The sequence below is a fragment of the Mustela erminea genome, chromosome 9, assembly GCF_009829155.1.
Source record: "Mustela erminea isolate mMusErm1 chromosome 9, mMusErm1.Pri, whole genome shotgun sequence".
Classification (NCBI taxonomy): Eukaryota; Metazoa; Chordata; class Mammalia; order Carnivora; family Mustelidae; genus Mustela; species Mustela erminea.
The window spans coordinates 113,696,720-113,719,105 of record NC_045622.1 but is presented as its reverse complement, the minus strand read 5'-3'; the positions used below and the strand labels follow the sequence as shown (position 1 = coordinate 113,719,105).

Genomic DNA, 22,386 nt, shown 5'->3' with positions numbered 1-22,386 from the left:
TCAACCCCAAGGGCCACCCACAACCTCCCTGCTGCCGGCAGAACCTGTCCTGCCAAGCCTGCTAGGTGTGACCCTCAGGGCACCACAGTGACCTTTACGACAGTGTCCCTCCAAAGGTGAGTCCAAGTCCATGCAAGGCCTCAATTCAGGCTGCCTGTCCCTCACGCTGCTCTGACAATGGCGGACCCAGTGCCAGCCATCAACGCCCACCATCTGGGAGACAGGGCCTGCGGCAGGCATCCTGGCCTCCGCATGCCTGGAGGCTGCTCAGGCCATGCTTTCCGACCAGCAGATCTTCACAGTGGGTTGAGAACCCCAGCAGAGGGGCGCCTGGGTTAAGCCTCTGCCTTCGGCTCAGGTCTAGATCTCAGGATCCTGGGATTGAGTCCCGCGGGCTCTCTGCTCAGCAGGGAGCCTGCTTCCCTCTCTCTCTGCCTACTTGTGATCTCTCAGTCAACTAAATAAATAAAATATTAAAAAAAAAAAAAAAAAGAACCCCAGCAGAGAAAGCAGGCCCCGCGGCAGACAGGCTGGGGGCTCGGCCGGGTGCCCCCACCTCCAGGAGGGCAGGCACACCGCTGGGCACAAGTGGGTTCTTGGCATTCTTGCTGAGTGGTAGAAATATGCAGAAAAGCCAAATCTGTCACCGTCTTCCTTGAGTTCCCAGCGGTGGCCCTCAAGAGGCAGGTAGTAGGGGGTCCGGTCCTGAGGGCCACGGGTCTGACCAGAACACGCTGCTTCAGCCTGGCGACATTCCGAAGACCATCCAGCAACTCTGCAGGTCCTGGCACCTGAGACACACAACGCAAGTTCCCTCCAAAGGCGCATCTGGCCCAATCTGAGCCCCCCACGGTGCTTCCCCTTCCTCCCCACCCCGCTGCTGAGCGCGACAAAGGGGCGCCCTCTCCCCGCCCACCTGGTCTGGCCGTCCCTTGCCCGACACACCAGGGTCACAGAAGGGCCGGGGCGGTCGCGCTGCCCAGGGACAGATCAGCCGCTGTCACACGCACAGTGGGTCCGGAGCAGCGCAGTGTGCGGTGGGCAGTGGCTGCCCTGCGCCTGGAGGGACCACCGGGTGCACAAGAAGGGCCGTTCCACCCCCGACCCCTCCTTCCCCTCCAACTTGTGCGTCCGAGCCCCACCGCACCAGCCCAGCCCGAGCCCCCGCCCGCCGGTCTGGGACCCCTCGCGCGTCACCTGCAACCGCGGCGCGGGGCCGTCGCCGGCTCTCAGCCCAAATTCGGCGGCGGCCGCGGGCCCCCGGCGCCCCCGACCGGCCCCCGACCGCCCCCCGACCACCCCGCACCCGGCGCCTGGCCCGCGCCCCGCCCCCGGCCCGTATGCAAATACGAGAGTCTCGCGGCCAATGGCCAGCCGGTCTGGACCCGCCCTGCTGCGTCCCAGCCAGTGGCCGCGAGGTGGGGGCGAGCCGCCACGCCCACCGCCGCGCGGCCCCTTGCGGGCGCGGCCGGCGCGTTCCTTTCCGCACGTCGGCCTCGGGGCGGGGCCGCCACCTGCCGGGCGGGGCCAACAGACGCCGCGCTGCTGCCGTGCGGGGCGGCTCCCCCGCGGGCCGAGCGGGTGGTACCGCCCGAGGCGCTCTCCCCGCCCTCGCGGTGGGCCCCCGGGAACGCGCGGGGTTGGGGTGCACGTATCCCGGGTGCGCCCTCCGGACGCACGTGGGGCCCGCGCTGCCCGCGGCCCCGCGGAGCACTGTGGCTGGCGGGCCGGGGCTCCGCGGTACCCCAGTGGAATCCGTCACCTTGGAAGGCTCGGAATCTGAGTGCGGAGGGGACACGGCGCGGGGCGCAGGGCCATCGGTGCTTTGCCCCGTCCTGTCTGGGCTTTGAAAAAGTATAAAGCGTGAGAACGGACTGTTTCAGACCTGGAGTTATTGGCTCCTTGGTGATGCCCTAAGGTGGCAGCCAAGGGAGATTTGGCCCTGACCCCCTTCCCCTCACATTCTCCACCCCGCCTCCACGGCCAAGGGGACCCCTGAGGCAGAACCAGGGGTCATGCGGACCCCCAATGGGGTAGACACCCTTGCTCTCCTTTTGTTCCTGACACAGGAGTCCTCACAAGCCCTCTGCGCTCTTCCAAAGTGAGCCAGGGCTCCCCACTTTCCCTTACCTCACTCACTCATCTCCCGCATCTGCCTCAACCCTGGCCCTCCCTAGAGGACCCCGCTCACCTGGTTCCAGCCAGCTTCAAAGGAGCCCTCGGCTCTCCACTGCCCAGGGGTCCAGCCTCAGCCACCCCTGTCCCTCATGGTTCACCTGTGGCCATACTGCCTCTACACCACCTGTTCCCGGTTCTCCCTTCCTCCAGTGACCCCCCTGCATCCTACCTGTGTGGGGCCTGGAGCCCCCCAGGTGCCCCAGCCCCAGCACAGCTCCTGCTGCACCCTTCCCATTACCACATTCATTTCATTTCTTCCTTAAAAACATCGCCTGAGTGGCTAAATGCAGAGGCTCTGGGACATCGGAGCCTGAAGCTTGGGGATAGAAACCCAAGAGGCGGATGATGTGGGTGGGGCTGCCTATGGGTGGGGAAAGAGCTCAGAGGAGCAGGCTCAGTTCTACGGGTGCCATCAGGGGAGGGGTCAGCGAAGCCCAGACACCTTGGTCTGGAAGAACACTAGTAATCTGCAGGACCCCTGAGAAGGCCCACACCTTCAGGACAGGGTCGAGGTTTGGAGGAAAGAAGTCTGGAGTTGGGGGACAGAGAGAAGCCATAGGTCAGGGTGACTCTGAGTTCCTGTCTTAGCGTTACTGGTATGACCTTCAGCTGTGTCCCCCAGTCCTGCAGGTTCCAAATGCACCCCTTATCACCTTCTGTAGTGGGTTGAATAGTGTCCCCTCAAAAAGATGTCTATATCCAAATGTCTAGACGCTGGGAACATTAGGTTACTTGGGGAAAGGGTCTCTGCAGCCATAATCAAGGGTTTTGAGATAAAATCATGCTGGTTTCACTGGGTGGGCCCTAAGTCCAACGACAAGTGTGCTTATAAGAGACAGATGAGAGGAAGGCCATGTAAAGACAGAGGCAAACTTTGGGGTGATGTGGCCACAAGCCAAGGAAGCCTGGAGCACCACAAACTGGAAGGGGCAGGAAAGGGTTTCCTACAGAGCAGAGCTCCCTTGGATTTCAGATCTGTAACTTCTAGGACTGTGAGAAAATCATCTGTTGTTTTAAGCTACCCAGTCTGCGGTCACTAGTTAAGGCAGGCCTGGGATGCTAACAAGTCTGCCTTCCCAAGTCAGGGAACACAGCCGTACCTGGCTCCCCCTCTCTGGCCCTGTTTGCGTGCAGGCCTGATGGCAGGGGAAAGAGCTGGTGGGGGCTGGATAGAACCAAGGTAGCTCCCAGTCCTGCTGCGCCCTCCTGTATCAGAGAGCAGTGCGCATCTCCTGTCTGTTCCTGCCTGGGCTGGGGTGGGCAGGAGAACAGGGTGCACTAAGCACCACCCAAACCCAGCAGGGAATACAGAGTGCAGGTCTATGAGGGGCATGGGGCAGGGTACACATGTTGTGTCCTTGCTTGGATCTAGCATGTGAGAGGTGGCAGGTGGGTGGCTAGTCAGTGTGGCCTGGAGGTGACAGTACGGACCGTGGGTATGTACAGAAGGTGCCCACATGTCCTTCCTTGTCTGACTTCCAGGTTGCCCTCCTGTTTACTTCGCACATTTCTTCAGAATCTTCCAGGAGCTTCTTGCGCCCAGTCCAGCCCAGGCCATGGTGGCTCCCGATCTGGGGTCCCCCTGTGTCTGCCCTCACTGCTCTAGTCTTTCCCCCACCTTGCTGCCCCGGCCCCCCGGAGCCGGCAAGCCAGCACGTGTCATCCAGCTCCAGATCCACCAGAGCCCCTAGCGCCTCTGGCCACTTCCCGCACTGAGACGGGCCATCCCGGCTTGGCCTCCTTTCCGACGTCCGGCAGCGGCTTCTCGGGGCTCTCCCCACCCCTGCCACTGCCAGATCCGTCCTCACTGCCTAACACGGGCCGGTCCTCCCAGCCTCCTGAGCCCCGGACCGGACCCTGCTTTATCTTTCATCCTAGCACGGGTCAGCTTGCCACACACCACGCGGTGTGCTGACCGACAGCGCTGGTGGTTTCCGGCGTCTGAAGCAGACGGGGCGCGGGGCGGGGGTCTCCTCCCGCTGTGCCCGGCACCTGGAGCAGCCCGCCCACACAGGACTCCGTCAGTGTTTGGTCCAGGAGCGACTGCAGGTCACGAAGCTGCTCGTTGCGGGAGCGCCACGCGGCAGCTGGGGCCAGAGCAACGCGGGCTGGGGGCGTGACCAACGCCGGGAGGGCCGCGGCGCCGCGAGCCGGGCAGGCCGCAGGGAGGGGGCGTGTTCACGGGCGTGGGGCGGGGCCAAGCCTGGGGGGCGGGGTCTCAGGTGTGCCGGACGGCCGCTGCCATTCGCCCTGGGCGGAGGGCGGAGGCTCGGACTGTACCACGTCCCAGCGGGGGAGGGCTGACACGGAACAGCCCACCGGCGGGGGCCTAGACCCTACAGGCTCCTCCAGACACTGGTCTTCCTGGGAGGTGAGCCAGCATTAGGCAGTGTCTGCGAAGCCTCGAGGCCCTCGGCCGCGGCGAGCGGCGGCTCCCGCCCCTCAGGCTCTTCTTCCCCTCCCTGGTCCCAGTGGTCCCCGCCAACGGGCGGGGCGAGGCGGGAGGCCCGGAAGCCGGCTCCGTGCACTTCCGGGTCGGGGAGCGCGCGGCGACGGCGGCGGCTGCGGCGGCGGTGGCGGCGGCCTAGTCGAGGCCGGCGCTCGGGCAGCGCGGCGAGCGCCCGGGAGCGGCGGAGGGACGCAAGAGTCTCGGGTATGGGCGGGGCCCGCGGCGGCCTGGGGGTCCCGGCCGCGCCCGGGCGCGAGGGCCGTCCCCGAGCGCCGCGCGCTTTGTCTGCGGCCTGCCCCGCAGGGCGAGGCCTGCGCCGCGCTGGCCCCGGGAGGGCGGGCGGGGAGGGCCGGCGGGCGGGGAGGGCCGGCGCCCAGGCCGGGAGCCCCTTCGGCCCGCGCGCGGGTTTCTGGAGTCGCCGCCGCCTGGCCACCGTCGCGGGGGGCGCACGCGCCTCGTCCCGTGGGAACCCCCCAGCCGTGCCGGGTGTGAGCGAGGCGTGACCCTGTGCCGACTCGTTCCCCGCTCCTGGTGGCCCCAGCCGCCGGCGGCTTCGTCTGCGTCGGGCCGCCCGATCGGCCGGCGGGATGGTTTCCTGGTAGCTCGGGTCGTCCCCCCAGCGACCGCCGGAGGAGGTGTTGTCCTTCCTGCTCCGCGCGTGAGGGGTGCGCGACTTGCCCCGGGCGCGCCGCTGCCGAGCGCACAGCCTCCGGCCCCTGCTCTGCGCTGTGTTTAGCAGCGCCCGGTTATGCCTTGTCAGTCGCGGAGGTCAGGGGCTGTCGTCGTTTCTCGGAGCAAGTGATGGTCGGCCTGGGAGCCTCCTTCTAGCCAGGGCTCGTGTGGCTGGACCCTGGGGCTCAGGCGAGGCCTCCCAGGACCTCCGGAGAGTGTTGAGTCAGAGTACCAGCGGCTGGCGCCTTCCGGTGCGGTCTCTGCACCAGGCCAGTGGCAGGGCTCGGCCAGGACCAGCTCAGCTTTGGGCTTCTCTGCAGCCCCCCCAGAATGGACGCTTGGTGTCCACGTCAGCCTGCATACACCTCGTTGGCCCTACTTTTTCACTTCCATTGCAGTTTCAGTTTTCAGGTCTCCTGTCCTTCGTGGCAGACGTGGCGTCAGGAACCACAGCCCTGGCCGGGTGGGAGATGTTAGACCTGGCATGCTTGCCCGGGGCCTGGCACAGGGGCCGGTTACCACCAGAAGTTCTTTGGGTTCCTTCATAATGGTCAGAATCGTAGGTGCTTTGGGTCCTTGCATTTGAAAAGAGGAAAATTGTTTCCTCTCAGCTCCCTGAATCCAGAGCAAAGAGGAGAGCCCCAGAGTACCGCCGGCGTTGCCTGTGGCCGGGAGCGGGCCGGCGGGGTGGGGATGGTGAGCGTGGACAGGCGCCTGTGAGCCGGGGCTGCTGGTGGCCCCAGGAACACACAGCTCTGACTGCCGTGTTCCCGACAGGGAGAGGGCTGCTGGGGTCTCTAGTGGCGGCCGCCTTGGTATTTGCACAGGTGCTTACTCTGGGAAGTACTTTCAGAGGCTGCCTGGGTGTTTTGCCAGCAGTTAACTGTCACGTGATGATGTTAGCCCAGACGATGTTCAGCCTCGTGGCTGACACTCTCCTGCTGCCCTCACAGCTGTGGTGGAGCAGCACAGGCTCCATGGGACTTAACCCCGCAGGTGCCGGGCCTGGTGGACTTCAGCCCCATTCCTGGGTGGGTATTTCTGGCAAACCCCAGGATCGCAACCCCAGTCGCAGCCTTGCTGACTTCTTCCGACAGCCCTCTGAGGCAGGCCCTGCCACTGCCCGTTCCCGGTGGACCTGGGTCTTGGTGCACCAAGGGAGAAGCCAGGGGCTGTTTGTTCAGACTTTTGAACTTGTGCTTGTATAACACATCATCAGGGAAAGAATTTGCACCCCAGAATCTGCCCTCGGCTGTGCTCTGTCATCTCTTAGGTGGCCTCAGGGGTGACGTTTTCTGGTGTGTGAAGCATTCCCTGGTAGGGTTATGTGTGTTGGTACAGCGAACACTTGAACAGCACAGGGGTTAGGGGCGCCAGTCAGTGCAGTGGATAATCCATGCGTAACTTCCGACTCCCTCTGAAGACTGTTGCTGACGGCACCCTGTTGAATGGAAGCCTTACCGATGACACAAGCAGTTGATGAACGCGTGTTTCTTTTAGTAAAGTGAGCTGAAGGGAAAAATACTACCAAGAACATCGAAGGGAAGGAAAGCACGTTTATAGTGCTGTATTCGCCCCAAAACTTTGCACGTGCAAGTGGACCTGTGCAGTTCAAACCCATGTTTTTGGGGCCGCCTTGCAGAAAGGTATTTCCCTCCCTGCAGGGCAGGAAGTTTGTTGCACACTTTAGGGGCAGGGTAGGCATTGGAGTAGGTGTCCCAGGATGACCTTGTGGAGTCCAGTTATGGGAATGGTGATGACACAGGCCAGAATGTTCTAGGCCCTCTTCCCTGACCCCACAGGAGAGGTGTCATCCTCCTGGAAGGGCTGTGGCCCTGTCATATCCTGAAGTCTGTATGCCTCCAGCAGGAGTCATGGCCGGGAGCTGCAGGACGGCTGGGTCCCTGCCGTGTTGCTGAGTCGCCAGACAGTTAGGGTGCAGACCCTTAATTGAGTGGGGCCGTGGCTCATGTTCTCAACCTTAGAACACTAAGTAGAGGAAAGGTGGTGGCTTTAGGGGGTGAATGATTCTGTAGAACCACCTCTGAGTGTACTGTTTCCAGGTAGGAACGGCGTAAGGCAGTTGGCAGTTTCATCAAATTAACACGCCCTCACTAATTTAGAACTGGGGGCTTTGTAAGGGAAGTTAGGCTCTCCAGAGTCTGAATCTGGCCTTAGCCCCACCAGGGGATTATTCTCCGGGAGCATCTGTCCAGAGGTGGTGGTGATAAGCCCTTCTCTGGGTGCCACGTGAAGCTCTGGGTGCTGGCACGTGGCCCATGGGGAGGAAGCCTGCGTGTGGCGTCCATGAAGGAGCCTTACCTGGTCGGGCTTCCTTCCCAGTTCTTGCTCTGCCCCTCTGCCTCCTGGTCTTTTGTGTGACCCATTTCCTCTGACCATGGAGAGTGGACTTGGCCTAAAGCACACCACACCCCAGGGAGGGTTTTCTTCGTCCTGGCTTTGTAAGTAACTGAGGGACTCCTTGTGGGAAGCGTTTCCTCTAAGAGTCATCTGGGAAATGAAGTGAAGAGCATTGTTGAGAAAGGAGCCCTTATTTGAGGTCAAAAGTTGGAGGTCTGGCAGTGGAGGTAGATGTGTTTTGCTACATTTGTGAGGTCATCTGTCTCGGTCTTCTGTGTTGTCCTTGCAGTGACAGGACAGAGGAGGCAGGACAGGGCTCCCGGACATCAGGAGCCCAAGAGCAAAGTGGCCATGGTGTCTGAGAGGTGAGCCTGGACTCTGTGTCCCGTGGGGGGGTGTGGTCAGAACAGCTCAGCGGACATGTAGCCCCTGGTGCGCGGAGGTCAGGCTGGCCAACGCTGGCCAAGAGCGACAGGGCAGGAGAGTGCAGGGACAGGGTCCTCTTAGCCCTCTCCACCCTTCTGACACCTACCCTGCTAGGTTGACATCCCTGCTCTGCCTCATCTTATAAGCCTGGCGTCAGGATTCCTTGGGACTGGTGAGGTGCCGTAGGTGCCAGACTGAAGCTTACTTAGCTCGTTGTAAATTGGGATTTGAGTTTCTTGCTCTGTAGGTGAGAATCAGTGTCTTCTCTCCTACCTGTGCACAGCTTTGCAGTTCAAGTTGCTTTCTCTCACGGCTCCGCCTCCCTGTCCTCCGGACGAACCTGTCACCGGGTCGTGCTGTGTGCCGAGGGACTGTCGGGCTTTCAGGAGGGGAGCGTTGCCTCCTGGGACAGTTGAGAACTTCCTGACTCTGGTTTATTTCAGAGCCGAACGCCAATGTCCAGGGATGGATGACGACAGTCTGGACGAGCTTGTGGACCGAAGCCCAGGGCCGGCCGGACGCCGGCGACTCAGCCCCGCCGCCCTGGCCAGCAGTGCTGGTGAGCCAGTCTCCCACCCCTTCTTCCCCAGCCCGGGCGGGGCGCAGGGGGCTGCGGCTCGTACCTCTCAGAAGCAGCGGGGCTGCCTCGTGTGCGGGGTCCCTTTGGAGGGTTATCTGCGTGGGTCGGTTTTCAACTTTTACTCCTTTTTCTAAGTTCTTCTTTGTCTCTGACTGCGTGAGGGGTACGTACGTTTATCCTACTGCTCCGCTGAGTCGTCCAGATGTCAGCAGAGTGAGAGGACGTGCTTCCCTGCTTCTGTCCTCACCCGTGGGGGCAGCTGCTCGCGGGCCCGTTGGTGGGCGCTTCGGGCATCTCCGTGCCTCCGGGAGGCGGCGTCCCTCCTCGCTGCCTTGGTTGTGACACTTTCTCGGGGCCCTGTCTCCACTTCTTTTGCTGTAGAAGAAAGCAGTGACGGCACCAGCGGGGGCTCTGAGGAGGACACGGGCAGCGAGTGCAGCCGCGGCACCGACGGAGACGACGAGTATGGGGGCCTGGAGGACCCGTCCGGTGAGAGCGCCACCGCCTGCGCGGCCTCCTGTTGCCCCTCGCCGGCGCGGGGACCGCTGTTGACGGGACGGTGCTGGAGTTGGTGGCTGGTCCGCACTCCCAGCGGGCCTCACCTTCTGCCAGGGCAGGGGCTCATTTTCATTGTAATCCTTTGTTTCAGAGTTCAGCCGGACAGCACAACTTCTTTTTTTTTTTTTTTTTTTAAGATTTTATTTATTTACTTGAGAGAGAGACAGAGAGAGCATGAGCGAGGAGAAGGTCAGAGGGAGAAGCAGACTCCCCACGCAGCTGGGAGCCTGATGCGGGACTCGATCCCGGGACTCCGGGATCATGACCTGAGCCGAAGGCAGTCGTCCAACCAACTGAGCCACCCAGGCGTCCCAACAGCACAACTTCGTTAAAGATTAAAATGTTTAGGAATGCGGAGCAGCACGAACTGGGGTCTTTCTGGGGTGAGCCCAGTGGAGTGGATTTGCCAGCACAGTGAGCAGAGGCTTGCCGTGGCCCAGGGCCACCTGGCCAGGACTCTCAACAGGCCAGCTCAGTGGAGCCATTCGTGGCTTCCTCTCATTCTTCTGACCAGAGCCCCCGAGAGCTGACGAGCGCAGGCAGTGATTTCATTAAGGAATTCCTAGCCCCTTCGTGCCGGTTGACTTCTGCATAGGGAGTGTTGCCATAAGGGACTCTGGTTGGGTTCACAGCTCCTCCTTCCCTGTCCCTCTAGCCACCTTGGCTGCCGTATGGCTTCCCAAGGCCCCCAGGCCAGGCCACCCTGTCTGAGACCGGCTGGGCTCCCCTTCCAGAGAGGGAGGGCGCCCTTGGCCCCAACTGCTGATAGCGCGCTGGGCTTTGGAAGTAGTCATCAAGTCGGGGGAGAGGCATGGTCCTAAAGCAAGTACCATCTGCAGATCACGGTCTCTCTGGGCTCTTGCAGTTGGCAGTGTTAGAATGTTACAGAAAGGTAACGGGCTCCTGAAGGAACAGGGTTGCAGCAGCGTGAGCGGATGTGAGTTTGCAACTTTGTGCGTGTCGGTGACTTACTCGTCCACAGTTGGATTTCGGATGCTGCACACGGACCTGAAAGTATGTCCTGAGTTTGCAGGTCACGAATAGAGTTCTTCTGATTGTCCCCCACGATTGACGTGTGGCGTTGGGCTGACCTGCAGCAGGTCTCAGGCACAGACTCTTGGCATTGGCAGAGCTGAAGGCAGGAGGTTCGTCCCTCCAGCAAAGGTTTGAGGGCCTGCTGGATGCCAGGGAACCTGGGTGGGGCCCGGAGGGAGTGCAGAAGCCCGCTGACCTGCTGTTCCTGAGCTCACCACTTAGCAGCAAAGACAGTGATGGAAAGAAGTGGTTATAACGAGGGTAGTCCATGGCAAGAGTAGGTACATGGGGCATCGCCAGCAGAGGGGTTCTGTGGGCCTAGAGTGGTGAGGAGAAGCTTCCAGAGAGGCCCGTCTAAGCTGTGTTGTGAAGACAGGAGGCAGGGGCTGGCTGTAGCAGACCGAGTGCTGCTGGAAACGGACAGGTGGCACAGAGCCGAGTGCCCAGGAGGGAGCAGGATGCGGGTGCCAGGCCTGCAGGTGGGGAGGCGCTGCATGGAGGGAGTGCCTGAGCCCTGCTCGAGGCTCACAGGCCCGTCTGCTTACGGGAGTGCCTGAGCCCTGCTCGAGGCTCACAGGCCCGTCTGCTTACGGGAGTGCCTGAGCCCTGCTCGAGGCTCACAGGCCCGTCTGCTGACGGGAGTGCCTGAGCCCTGCTCGAGGCTCACAGGCCCGTCTGCTTACGGGAGTGCCTGAGCCCTGCTCGAGGCTCACAGGCCCGTCTGCTTACGGGAGTGCCTGAGCCCTGCTCGAGGCTCACAGGCCCGTCTGCTTACGGGAGTGCCTGAGCCCTGCTCGTGGCTCACAGGCCCGTCTGCTTACGGGAGTGCCTGAGCCCTGCTCGAGGCTCACAGGCCCGTCTGCTTACGGGAGTGCCTGAGCCCTGCTCGTGGCTCACAGGCCCGTCTGCTTACGGGAGTGCCTGAGCCCTGCTCGTGGCTCACAGGCCCGTCTGCTTACGGGAGTGCCTGAGCCCTGCTCGAGGCTCACAGGCCCGTCTGCTTACGGGAGTGCCTGAGCCCTGCTCGAGGCTCACAGGCCCGTCTGCTTACGGGAGTGCCTGAGCCCTGCTCGTGGCTCACAGGCCCGTCTGCTTACGGGAGTGCCTGAGCCCTGCTCGTGGCTCACAGGCCCGTCTGCTTACGGGAGTGCCTGAGCCCTGCTCGAGGCTCACAGGCCCGTCTGCTTACGGGAGTGCCTGAGCCCTGCTCGAGGCTCACAGGCCCGTCTGCTTACGGGAGTGCCTGAGCCCTGCTCGTGGCTCACAGGCCCGTCTGCTTACGGGAGTGCCTGAGCCCTGCTCGTGGCTCACAGGCCCGTCTGCTTACGGGAGTGCCTGAGCCCTGCTCGTGGCTCACAGGCCCGTCTGCTTACGGGAGTGCCTGAGCCCTGCTCGTGGCTCACAGGCCCGTCTGCTTACGGGAGTGCCTGAGCCCTGCTCGAGGCTCACAGGCCCGTCTGCTTACGGGAGTGCCTGAGCCCTGCTCGAGGCTCACAGGCCCGTCTGCTTACGGGAGTGCCTGAGCCCTGCTCGAGGCTCACAGGCCCGTCTGCTTACGGGAGTGCCTGAGCCCTGCTCGAGGCTCACAGGCCCGTCTGCTTACGGGAGTGCCTGAGCCCTGCTCGAGGCTCACAGGCCCGTCTGCTTACGGGAGTGCCCTTGGCTCCTTCGGCACCAGCCTTGCTAACAGGCGGCGGCCTATCCTGAGCAGGTTCCGGGAAGTGCAGTCAGACCTTGAGAAGGGGAATCTCCTGAAGGGGCATTTCCTGTATCCCTGCAGGCCTGGCCCGTCCCAGAGCAGCTCTTTCTGCTTGCTGCTTTTCTTGCCGTAGCATTCATCTTGTAAACGGCTAGCTCGAGAGCGGCTGCTGCCTTTCCAACTCCAGGTATTAGCTACTTGAAAGGGCCATCTGGGTGGCTCAGTTGAGTTTTGGACTCTTGATTTTGGCTTAGGTCATGATCTCGGGTCCTGAGATCGAGTCCCACGTCGGGGTCTCTGCTTTGGCGGGGAGCCTGCTGTCCCCTCTCTGTCTCTTCCTGCCTCTCTGCCTGCTAGTACTCCCTTGTCTGTCAAAAAAAAAAAAAGAAATCTTAAAAAATATATATATATATCTTTAAAAAAATGTATTAGAAAAGTCTTACCACAAAAACTGAGAACGTTGGCCTCGGATCTGTGGCCTCACCCCCAGCCTCCAGGCCGAGCGCACACCGCTCCACAGGGAGCTGTGACGGACGAGGGAGTGGGAGTGACAGTGGCCTGCTCAGGCTGCAGCCCCCGGGCACCCCCATCTCTGGCTCCGGCATGGACCGCGCCCTTCTTGGGGACCCTGTGTTCGTCCGCACCTTCCTCACTGATCCCCTAGTGAGGCAGGACCATCGTCGGCAGCCCCTGCGGAGGGGTGCACGGAGGTAGATGGCTCAGGGCCCCGCACACCCCCGTGGGTCCTTGCTGGTCCCCGTCCCTCATTGCCGTCGCGCCATTCCAGATGCTACACAGGGTCTCGCGGCCCTGAGATGGCCAATTCTTTTGTCTTTCGGAATTCCATAGGGAGAATCTGACCGCCTGGACTGAACCCCCTTCTGCTCGCTCTGCCCTTAGCAAAGCAGGAAAGCTGAGAGAAGCCCACTCTCGGGCAGCTTCCCCCGTGCCCTTTTCAAAATTTTTGCGTACCAGTTTCATTAGGTATTATTTTCTTGCTGTGTAACCAGCAGCTCAGAACAGTGTGCTCGTGACCTCAGTGTTTCCAGGGTCAGCAGTCCCGGTGTGCGTTGCTGGTCCTTTGCCCAGGTCTCACTCACCAGCATTGGGGGTCACGAGGCTACAGGGCCCACCTGAGGCTCAGGTTCCTCCTCCAAGGGCACTGCTTGTTGGCAGAATTCAGAGCCTTGAGAGGGTAGGGCTGAAGTCGTGACCTCTGGCTGGCTGTCGCCGGGGGACTGTCCTCTGCTCCTGGAGGCCACTCCCTTGACCGGCAGGTCACAGAGCTGCTTGCTTGCTTCCACGCCTGCGGGCGCATATCGCTCTGACTTCTTCCTCTGCAACCAACCGGGGAAAATGGCTTTTAAAGGATGCACCTGTTTGGGAAAAGAGGACTTCCTCGGCCACGCCGCAGCAGGCCTGTAGGGGAGACACGGGCTCTGTCTGCCCTGGAAGGGATTGGATGTGGCTGTGTCTTAGGCCCTGTGAGGACCCTCCTGCCACACAGGTGAACTTGAACCTCTCGTGGAGTTTGCATACGCTGACCGCTGTGTTGAACTGACAGTGTCTTCCTTTTTTCCTGGTCCGGATCCAGCCCCAGAACCTCTCAGAAATTGATCAGAACTGCCATATTGTCCAGTTAGGAATCCATGGCCCCTACATCCCCAAAGAAAAAGCAATAGACCTGTAAGGAAGGTCTCGTGTGGAGGCAGATGTTTTGTTAAGACTGTTTTGGGGGAGGGTTTTGGGGGTGTGTGGCCCTCTCTGGAGGCTGCTGTGCTCCGCAGGGGCCGTTGTCCGACGGGGGCAGGCCCCTGGCAGCTGCCCTGATGGGGAGTGTTCGGCTTCCGCAGCAAGGGAGGGGCTTGTGGAGCTGGGACGGCCACTCAGCCGCATCCCATCCTCTTAGCTCGGAAGCCACCTCAGTGAGGTGCCCAGGGGTGGGCCTGTCGGGCAGGGCGTCAGAAAGGTGTCTGTCCCCTGAGTACAGGATTTAGAAACGTGCCTTCCTGCATGCCGCTGTGGCCTGTTTGCTTCCGGGGCTCCAGCTCGCAAAGTCACATTTCTCCTTTTTCAAGGTTCGGAAGACTCTGAAGAAGAAGGAGGAAGAGGAGAGGGCGCGGAGGCCTTGGTGGCTGTGGTGGACGCTCAGGGGAAGTTGGAAGCCAGTGGCGCGTTCAGTTCTGACGATGATTCCGAGAGCTGCCCGATTTGTCTCAATACTTTCAGGGACCAGGCTGTGGGGACCCCGGAGAACTGTGCCCATTATTTCTGCCTGGATTGTATCGTCGAATGGTCCAAGGTGAGGAGGCAGCTTCTCTGGGGTCCTTCCTTCCTTCAGGATGACCTCTCTCCGTTTATGAGTGACCCTGCAGTTGCCAGCCTCTTGCCCGTGGCGTTCTCTGTTCCGCAGTAGACATGGAGGCCGTAGCATTGGGTCCTCGTGTGGTCTTCACTTTGGTTGGTGTGCTCCTGACTCTTGGGGTTTCCAGGAGAGCTCAGTGTGGGGTGTTGTGCCCGTGGAGCATGGGATGAGGAGGCGGGAGAGAGAAACGTTACTTCTGGGTCAGTGCCCCGTGGGGACCTGTGTGCGGGAATCCCGAATGACTCAGGGCAGTCTGTGGCTGGCAGAGGCAGCCCGGTATGTCGTGACCCCACAGACAGAGCGTGGGACGGAGCTCGGCACCGAGTCATGACAACCAGCAGGACAGGGAGCCCACCGGAAGACAGATAAAGGGAACATATCAGAAACCGTATATTGTGTGATGAACTTTAATTTTTAGAAGATTTTATTTGAGAAAAGAGATAGTGAAAGAGAGCACAGGTTGGGAAGAGAGGGACAGGCCCTCTGCTGAGCAGGGAACCCGATGCAGGGCTCGATCCCAGGACCCTGAGATTGTGACCTGAGCTGAAGGCAGATGTGTCACTGACTGAGCCCCCCAGGTGTGCAACCCCCCCCCGCCTGATGGTGAACTTGAGCAGCAGTAACCCTCTTCCGACTTTTTAAACTACTTACTGTGAAAAATTCTGAAGATGAAGAAAAGGACAGGAGAAGTGCTGTGCGCCCCCACCCCCGCCCGTCCCTGCCTTCGGGAGCCATCTGTCCTCCTCTGGGCAGCCTGGAACTCGACCCACATGGATGCTGTGTGGATGTAGTGGACCTCCATGCCTCCACCTCCCCTTGTGAGGTTAACAGTAACCCCACAGCCCCAGTCCTGCTTCCCGTGTTTCCAGACAGCTCAGGAGTTTGGACCTTGGCCATGTTTGTGCTGCCCTTGAGGCCACCTCACCTGTCTGCTGCCGCACTGGTGGTGTTCCAGGGCTTCCCGTCCTGTGGGGCTGGACCTGATGGCACAGGTTAGATGAAGGGTTAAATTTTTCTCGCAACCAAAGCCTTATAAACTGAGGAGCCTGACAAGGTGCTGGTTTTCTAGTTGGTATCATACTGGATTAGCAGGAGGAGAAAATACAGGTAGAAGTGTCATGTAGGAAAAGGTTCTCGTCACAAGTAAGTTCGTCGACAGACGTTTTCCAGAACTGTCAGAACACGAAGCGCGGCGAATGGCTGAGCACAGGATAAACAGACGAAAAGTCCTACTCAGAAGCGAGTCATCGGAAGACACGTGAGACCTGTGAAGACCTTTTCTAAAACCATTGAGTCTGAATGAAGAAAGCACCTTCTGGAGGGAAGTGCCAGCTCCAAGAGATGGCCATGGCGACCCCGGGGCCTCCGGGGCCCTCAAAGCATTGTGAAGTGTGGAGAGGAGGGACGGAAAATGGCAGGAAAACACCGAGACCTGCCGGTCCTTCCAAGAAAGGGAGAAGCCCTCCTGGCTGTTGAGATTTATGAAACGACAGTGAGTGCACCGGACTTGCCCCGGGAATGGAGACCAGGCCCCGGGAGCGTGGTAGGGACCTGCAGGTCCTGCCACACATGGTGGGCAGCAGGCAGCGTCTCGCACGAGGGAGAGAGGGGCTCGGTCCATGTGTGTGAGACGGAAGGAAGGCGGGCCCGGCTTGTGGCGCGCACACAGCATCCCCCGGATTCAAGATCGGAAGCGAGCGAGCCGTGTTCTGAAGCCGTCGGAAGAAGATGCAGGGCACCTCTCAGGACAGGGAAGGGCTCCTCACCCCGAGCCGGGGCCGCCGGGAGGACTTAAACGAGGCCAGCCAGGAGCAAGGTTCCACCACGAGACACACCACAGGAGTCTGAGGGTCAGACCCAAGACGGGGCAGGACAGGAGCCCCTTTACCTCTTGGGCTGGTGTTAAGGGAAGGTTGGATGATCAGGTTATAGTGAGTTTTTGACCCCTGAGGGAATTCTTTATTTTGAATGGAGAAAATGATCCTGCGGGATCCTGACACAACTTTTATCTCTTACAGAATGCCAATTCCTGTCCAGTCGATCGGACTGTGTTTAAGTGTATTTGTATTCGAGCCCGGTTCGGTGGTAAAATCCTGAAGAAGGTAAGCAGAGGTGCAGCGGTCGAGCCCCCCGCGCCGTCTTACGTCGGTCCCTGTATGAGGGAGGACGTGCTTGCAGGGCCCGTCGGTTTCCTGAAGGGATCGTGTTGGCCAAGTGCTTTTCAGAGAGCCGCTGCGGGCCCTCTGCAGCCTGTAGGGGCGACGCCGGTTGATGGAGGCGCTGCCTCGGCTGCTGGTTCTGGGTGGCGCAGACAGCGGCCGTTTCTCAGAGGTCCTCCGCCCCACGCCCCTGCCCTCCCTCCGTCTCCCTGCTTCTCTCCTCTTGCGCCGCGGCAGACGCGGAGCGCCCACACGGCCGACGGCACAGGGCAGCTCAGAGGTTCTCCTTTGCTCTTAGGTGTGTGCTCTGTAGAGGCACGCGGAGCTCCTGGCGGTAGGCCTGCCGTTTCGTCTGAGAGCCCGAGGTGTGCGGGCACTCGGGCCCTTGCTGGGCTCTGCTTTGTGCTGCAGGAGGCAGCTGCGGTTCTGGCCCTGGCCCGGGCGCTCTGTTCTCCTCCACCCGGGAGCGCCTCCCACGTCTGGTGGGCAGCCTCCGTTGTTGACCCAGACTGGGCCCCGAGCCCTTGCTGGGTGTGCAGAGCGGTCCTGGCAGCCCATGAGCGAGCCCGGCTCGAGAAGGTCCAGGAGCCACGGAGTGGGAGTCACCTGCCCGGCTCTGGAGAAAAGGGCGTGTGTGTGTGTGAGACAGGAGGAGGAGAGGCAGAGGCTGTGCCCTGTGGCGTGGGGAGACAGGTGGGGTGCAGAGGTGGTGTCCTATCTGAGGGGACTGTGTCCCCAGACCTCGCACATGTGAAGGCTCGGATGACGGAAGCTCCGAGGACCACATCTCTGAGCCTGTATGTTGAGGGCCGGCCCCACATGGGGCTGGGACTGTCCCAGTGCGGCGGCCCATGTGAGGACCATGTCCTTGGCATCTGTGTCTCCCTGTCTTTGCCGGGTCGTACAGTCATTCTCACCAGAGGAAAGGCCTGCTGCTTCTGTCCTGCTCCCTCCTCGTGCTCCAGTGCCAGTGTCCTGGCTTGTGGCTGCCGGCTCCCGCCGCTCTGCGGCCCCTCCCCACCACCGGCAGGGAGAGGCTGCGCGGTGTGCTTCACAGTTTGGGCTGTACCTGCCGTGTGTCCAGCAGTGCTCTCCTGCTCACAGATTCCAGTGGAGAATGCCAGAGCCGGAGAGGATGAGGAAGAAGACCCAACCTTCTGTGAGGTGTGCGGCAGGAGTGACCGGGAGGACCGTCTGCTCCTCTGTGACGGCTGTGACGCCGGGTGAGCCTGGGGCCCTCCTCGCGGTGGCTCCGAAGGGCCCTGAGCCCCTTCTGCTGTCCTAGTCCCTTACGGCTGGGAAGTGCCACAGGAAGCCCTGTGTTCTGGGCTTCCTCCCCTCAGTTGCGGTTGCGGTCGCCGAGGCCAAGCCCGCTGTGTCGGGAGCACCTGAATCCCGGGCCGCCGGTTGGTAGCCGGCAGACCTCCCGGGCTCCTCCGTTCCCTGCCGTTTATACTCTCTGCCTGTTCCTTCCAAATATCGTGAGGCTCCTTACAGAGATGCATGTAACACATCAAGACAGAAAAGCTGGGGTCTGTGGGGCCGGTCAGCAGCCCCGGGGGCCCAGACAAAGGACTTGTGTGGGACCCCGCCTTTTATGAGGTCAGGTGACCCCTGTGTCCAGCAGGCCGTGGCTCCTGGGAGCCTTTGCCCAGCCTCCTTCCATCGTGGTTCCTCTTCTCAGGGACTCCCACAGGGGCTGCCACTGGACGTCCGCAGATCAGTCTGTAAGCTTGTGGTGACGGGGCTGCGGCAGCGTCTCGGGGCACAGGCGGTAATGAGAGAATCCCACGGGGCTGGCAGGTCTGGAACTTCCTCTTGGGCTGCAGGTAGCCCTTTTCAGGATCGGGCTGAGAAGCAGCAGGAGGAAGTCTCGAGCCCTGGGGACTCAGAGCTGGCCCTGGAAGCGCTGGCTTTGTTCCGCTGCAGGCTGGCCCAGGCTCTGACCCTGCCCTGGGCCTCCTGTGTGGCCCCAGTTGGCTGCGTGCTCGCCCGCCAGACAGCTGACGCGCGCTGTGCATTGACCTCCCTGAGGCGCCTTCTGGGGCCTCCCTCTCTGGGGCCGCCCTCGCGGCTGGCACGCTCTGCCCGTGTGCCCTTCCACGAGGGGCTGCCGGCGTGCATACCGTGTGAGTGCTCCACTCAGGGTGCTCCAGCTGGGGGGCCAGGGGCGGGCGTGTCTGACTGCCCCCTGCTCCTTGGTCGCTGTGAGTCTGGGGGACAGGAGGGGGTGCCTTCGGCGTCCTGCAAACCCTCGAGACCAGTCCCTGCTCTGCCATCCCCTGTGCCTCGTGTACAGTCTTGGCCTGAGTACGGGCGGGAAGCTGAGGAAGCGTGGTCTGAGCGGGCAGCTTCGCTCTCAGAGCTCGCTTTCCATGCGAAACCGGTCCTGCCCCGTGTTTGTGGCCATTTGGGGCCTGGAGCAGCCGGGTGCTATAGGAGAGGCCATCCGGGGTGGGAAGGGCTGTCCGTGGTCCTGGCCACTGGCCTCTGCTCTTGTAGCCCAGGGCCCCCCAGCCGGATGCCAGACTCCGGTGCCTTCTGCTCCTCCGCAGCGGCCGGAGAGCCCGGGTGAGGCCGTTCGAACGTTTGCTCACGGGCGGCTCGTGTCCCTGCCGCTTCTGAATTGGGCCCATGGCCTCAGTGCTTTGCGCCAGGGTCTCTGTGTCATCTTAGACACTGGACAGAGGCTTGTAAGGACTTTTCACAGCTTCGTTAACTTTTTTATTCTTATAAGGTATGTTTGTGAATTTAACGTATGGATGTTTGTATTTTCCGTGCTTGAATTATTTAGCAGGTGAGAAAGCTCAAGTACGTAAAAATCCTGGTGAATGTAAAACGTTAAGCGCTTAGGGGTCTCGTGCCTCCAGGCGCCCCCACGCCGCTCTTACCCGCCGCCTGCCGCGTCCTCCTGTCGTGGTCGCTCGTCTTTTCCTGAAATGACTCCGTTACGTTGGAAGTAGAGTCACAAGGCTGTCGATACACAAATGTGTGAGACAGATCCTTCACTATTACTGGAAGTGAAGTACAGATTATCCCTGATTTTTTTGAAACTTGCAGTTGAACGGAAAGGCATTGAGTCACCAGAGAAGCCACTGAGGACGTCACTGTGTCCCGTCGCTGTGGTCCTTGCAGGCAGGAGGCCAGCTCTGGGTGCCTGGTCTACCCCGCTGTGCGGGGAATTGGGGATGGAGCTGTGCCCCCGTCCAGGTGGCTGCTCTGTGACCCTCCCTCTGTGAGTCCCCGGCCAGTCTTGCCTATGCACGGACTGTGCAGGACACAGGCTGGCCGGGCCGGGCACCTGTCACACAGCAGTGGCCTCCCCTCGAGGCCCTGGACTTTGGCCTGAGGAACACGTGGAGTGAGCCGTGTCGGGTCCTTGGCGCGCTTTGTGAGAAGCTGCGCAATTCCTGATTCTCGTCTTGTGACCACGGAGCTCTCAGAAGGATCTTCTGAGGCTGGGATCTACTTGGGGTGTTGGGGTGCTCCCCAGGACTTGATGCTGGCCTGGACTGGCCAGGTTGCCTTCCAGGAGGGGCCTCCCAGCCCCCACTCCTGTCCCTGTGGCCCTTTTGTGAAGTCCTCCCCCAGCCTGGCCCCCTGGGTCCTCACATCCCCCCCGCAACCCCGTGACCAGCAGGTGGTCCTTCAGCTGCTCAGGATCTGAGCTCGGGTCTTCAGGGACTTAGTGGGGACTCCATTTGGGTGTCCGTCTGGCTCGGGGCTGTCTGGGGTCTTGGCGTGAAGGTGGAGAGGCTGGCATGGGCAGCCCATGCCAGCCGTGAAGTGAATCTTCCCAAGCTGCTTTCATTGAAGACTGGGTCGAAGCCACTGGGAGACTGGGCTTGGGCCCCGTTTCTCTTTGCTCTCAGCACACAGAACCTGCCTTTCTCCCTTGGCTCCTCGGACTGGGTTGTGAAGGATGTGGTGCCAACATTTGAAACTCTTGGGGCTGCCGAGTGACCGTGGGGCGGGGAAGGACAAGCTGAGGTCCCATAACCAGCCAGAAGTGAGGCTCCAGGTGCAGGCAGGTGCAGGATACTGGCCGTGGTTGGCCGCACGCCCCCCACGGGATAGAGCTGCCCTCCATCACGAGGCCACCTGCGCCCGTCCCTCCACGCAGTACGCCTCCTATGGAGGATTCCGGAGCTGCTGGGCCGCCTTTGGAGGGCGGAGATAGCCAGCGTGCCCCAGGGAAGGATGCGGGCAGATAGGGAGCCTCGTGTCTCCCATCCGATGCATGTGGACCTCTGACCGGGCCGGCCTGCACCGCGTCCCCAAGCTCAGCTTGGCGAGATGCTCCAGGCGGAAGCTGCCCGCAGCACCTCGCTGTGCGCTCAAGGCCCTTTCTCCGGTGGGGAGAGGAAGCACTGGGTCCCTCTCTCTCCCAAGGACACGGTCCATGGGTCAAGGCCCCTCCCTTATGATCTCAGGTAACCTCACCACTCCTGAGACCCCATGTCCAAATGCAGCGACTTTGGGTATTAGAGCTTCGACATGGGGACTGGGAGTCACGATTCAGTCTACGGCGGGGGCATGGCAGTCTTGGGACACATCAGGATGATGGTGGTGGCTCCCGGGATCGTGACAGTGGTGCTAAAGCCCCATCTGCTCCTCGTCCCTGTAGGTACCACATGGAGTGTCTGGACCCTCCCCTCCAGGAGGTGCCAGTGGATGAGTGGTTCTGTCCGGAATGTGCTGCGCCTGGAGCTGCTCCCGCGGCAGGTATAGGTGCCGCCTCCCCCTCACCTTCTGGGAGAACTTGTAGGGTTTTCTGTCAGGGCAGCCCAGGACCCCGGGGAGATGCCCCCTGCCAGGCCAAGGCCATGGCGGACACACATCAGTCCAGGATGCACCTTCTTCCCAGATGCGGGTCCTGTGAGTGAGGAGGAGGTCTCCCTGCTCCTGGCTGACGTGGTGCCCACCACCAGCCGGCTTCGGCCCCACGCAGGGAGGACCCGCGCTATTGCCAGGACGCGGCAGAGCGAGAGGGTCCGAGCGACTGTGAACCGGAACCGGATCTCCACCGCCAGGAGGATTCAGGTGGGCGCCCACGGTTGAGGCTGCCAGTCCCGCCGTGGAGCCGTGCCCGACTCAGCCCCTCGGGGTGCAGGGCCCTGTGGCAACACCAGCCATGGACAGCCCTGGCCCGGGGGCGGAGTGGGGGGGGGGGCTCTTCTCTGCTGTCTGGCTGCTCAGGGAGTCGGGTGAGAGGACCTGGCGGAGGCGACTGCCCCAGCGCCCCGTCACAGACGCCCGTAGTCCTGCCTCCCTCCCTCCTGTGTCCGCCTCGCGCCCCCTCTCCCTGGGCCCCCGCCGTGGCTGGCAGCCCGCACAGTCGGCTCCTTGTCACCCCGACTCGCGTCTCAGGAGGCCCTCCCAGGCCCCGGACTGCCCGTGGGAGCGCGTAGCGTTTGTCGGAAGCAGGAAGGGCGCACCCGCTAGGTCTGTTACTGGCAGGCCGAGGGCATCCAGCTTCCGTGGTCGGTTTGGTGGGGCTGGCACTGGGTCCCTCAGGGGCTCCCAGGTGGTGCCGCCCCTGCTGGGGTCCTGCCTGGAGTCCTCCTCAGGGCACGGGGCCTGCGTGAGAAGCCCATGGGCGGTCGCCCTGCTGACGGCGCCCTCCTTGCCATGTAGCATGTCCCACGGTACCTCATGTCTTCTCTGCTGGACGAGACCATCGAGGCTGTCGCTGCGGGTCTGAGCTCTGCTGTGTACCAGCGCCCCGTGACGCCCCGAGCCCCCGCCAAGCGCAGGAGGAGAGTAGGTAAGCCCGGGTGTGGTGGCTCCGCTGCGGGCCGCGCGTGTGTGTCCCTGGGCAGCAGCCGGCCACGTGCTCGCCTCCCACGAGCTTCACCCGCAGAGCCGCGTCACGTTCTGCACACTGGTGCCTTCACATCACAG

At 61.7% G+C, this 22,386-nt stretch overlaps 1 protein-coding gene across 4 annotated transcripts in view; it reads left to right on the top strand.

The window, feature by feature from the left end:
* The first annotated feature begins 4,706 nt into the window (after positions 1–4,706).
* PHRF1 (PHD and ring finger domains 1) overlaps positions 4,707–22,386 on the top strand; it is a 28,395-nt gene continuing 10,715 nt past the window's right edge. For 2 of the 4 annotated variants that reach the window (XM_032358397.1, XM_032358396.1), the window contains exons 1-9: positions 4,707–4,831; positions 8,530–8,645; positions 9,048–9,155; positions 14,037–14,260; positions 16,342–16,425; positions 17,587–17,705; positions 21,110–21,207; positions 21,350–21,525; positions 22,120–22,249. In XM_032358397.1, coding sequence (XP_032214288.1) covers positions 8,552–8,645; positions 9,048–9,155; positions 14,037–14,260; positions 16,342–16,425; positions 17,587–17,705; positions 21,110–21,207; positions 21,350–21,525; positions 22,120–22,249 — 1,033 coding nt within the window. In that variant the 5' untranslated portion in view covers positions 4,707–4,831; positions 8,530–8,551. Of the gene's footprint in view, positions 4,832–8,529; positions 8,646–9,047; positions 9,156–9,492; positions 9,608–14,036; positions 14,261–16,341; positions 16,426–17,586; positions 17,706–21,109; positions 21,208–21,349; positions 21,526–22,119; positions 22,250–22,386 lie in introns of those variants that run through there. The other 2 variants (XM_032358398.1, XM_032358399.1) reach the window with 2 other exon arrangements.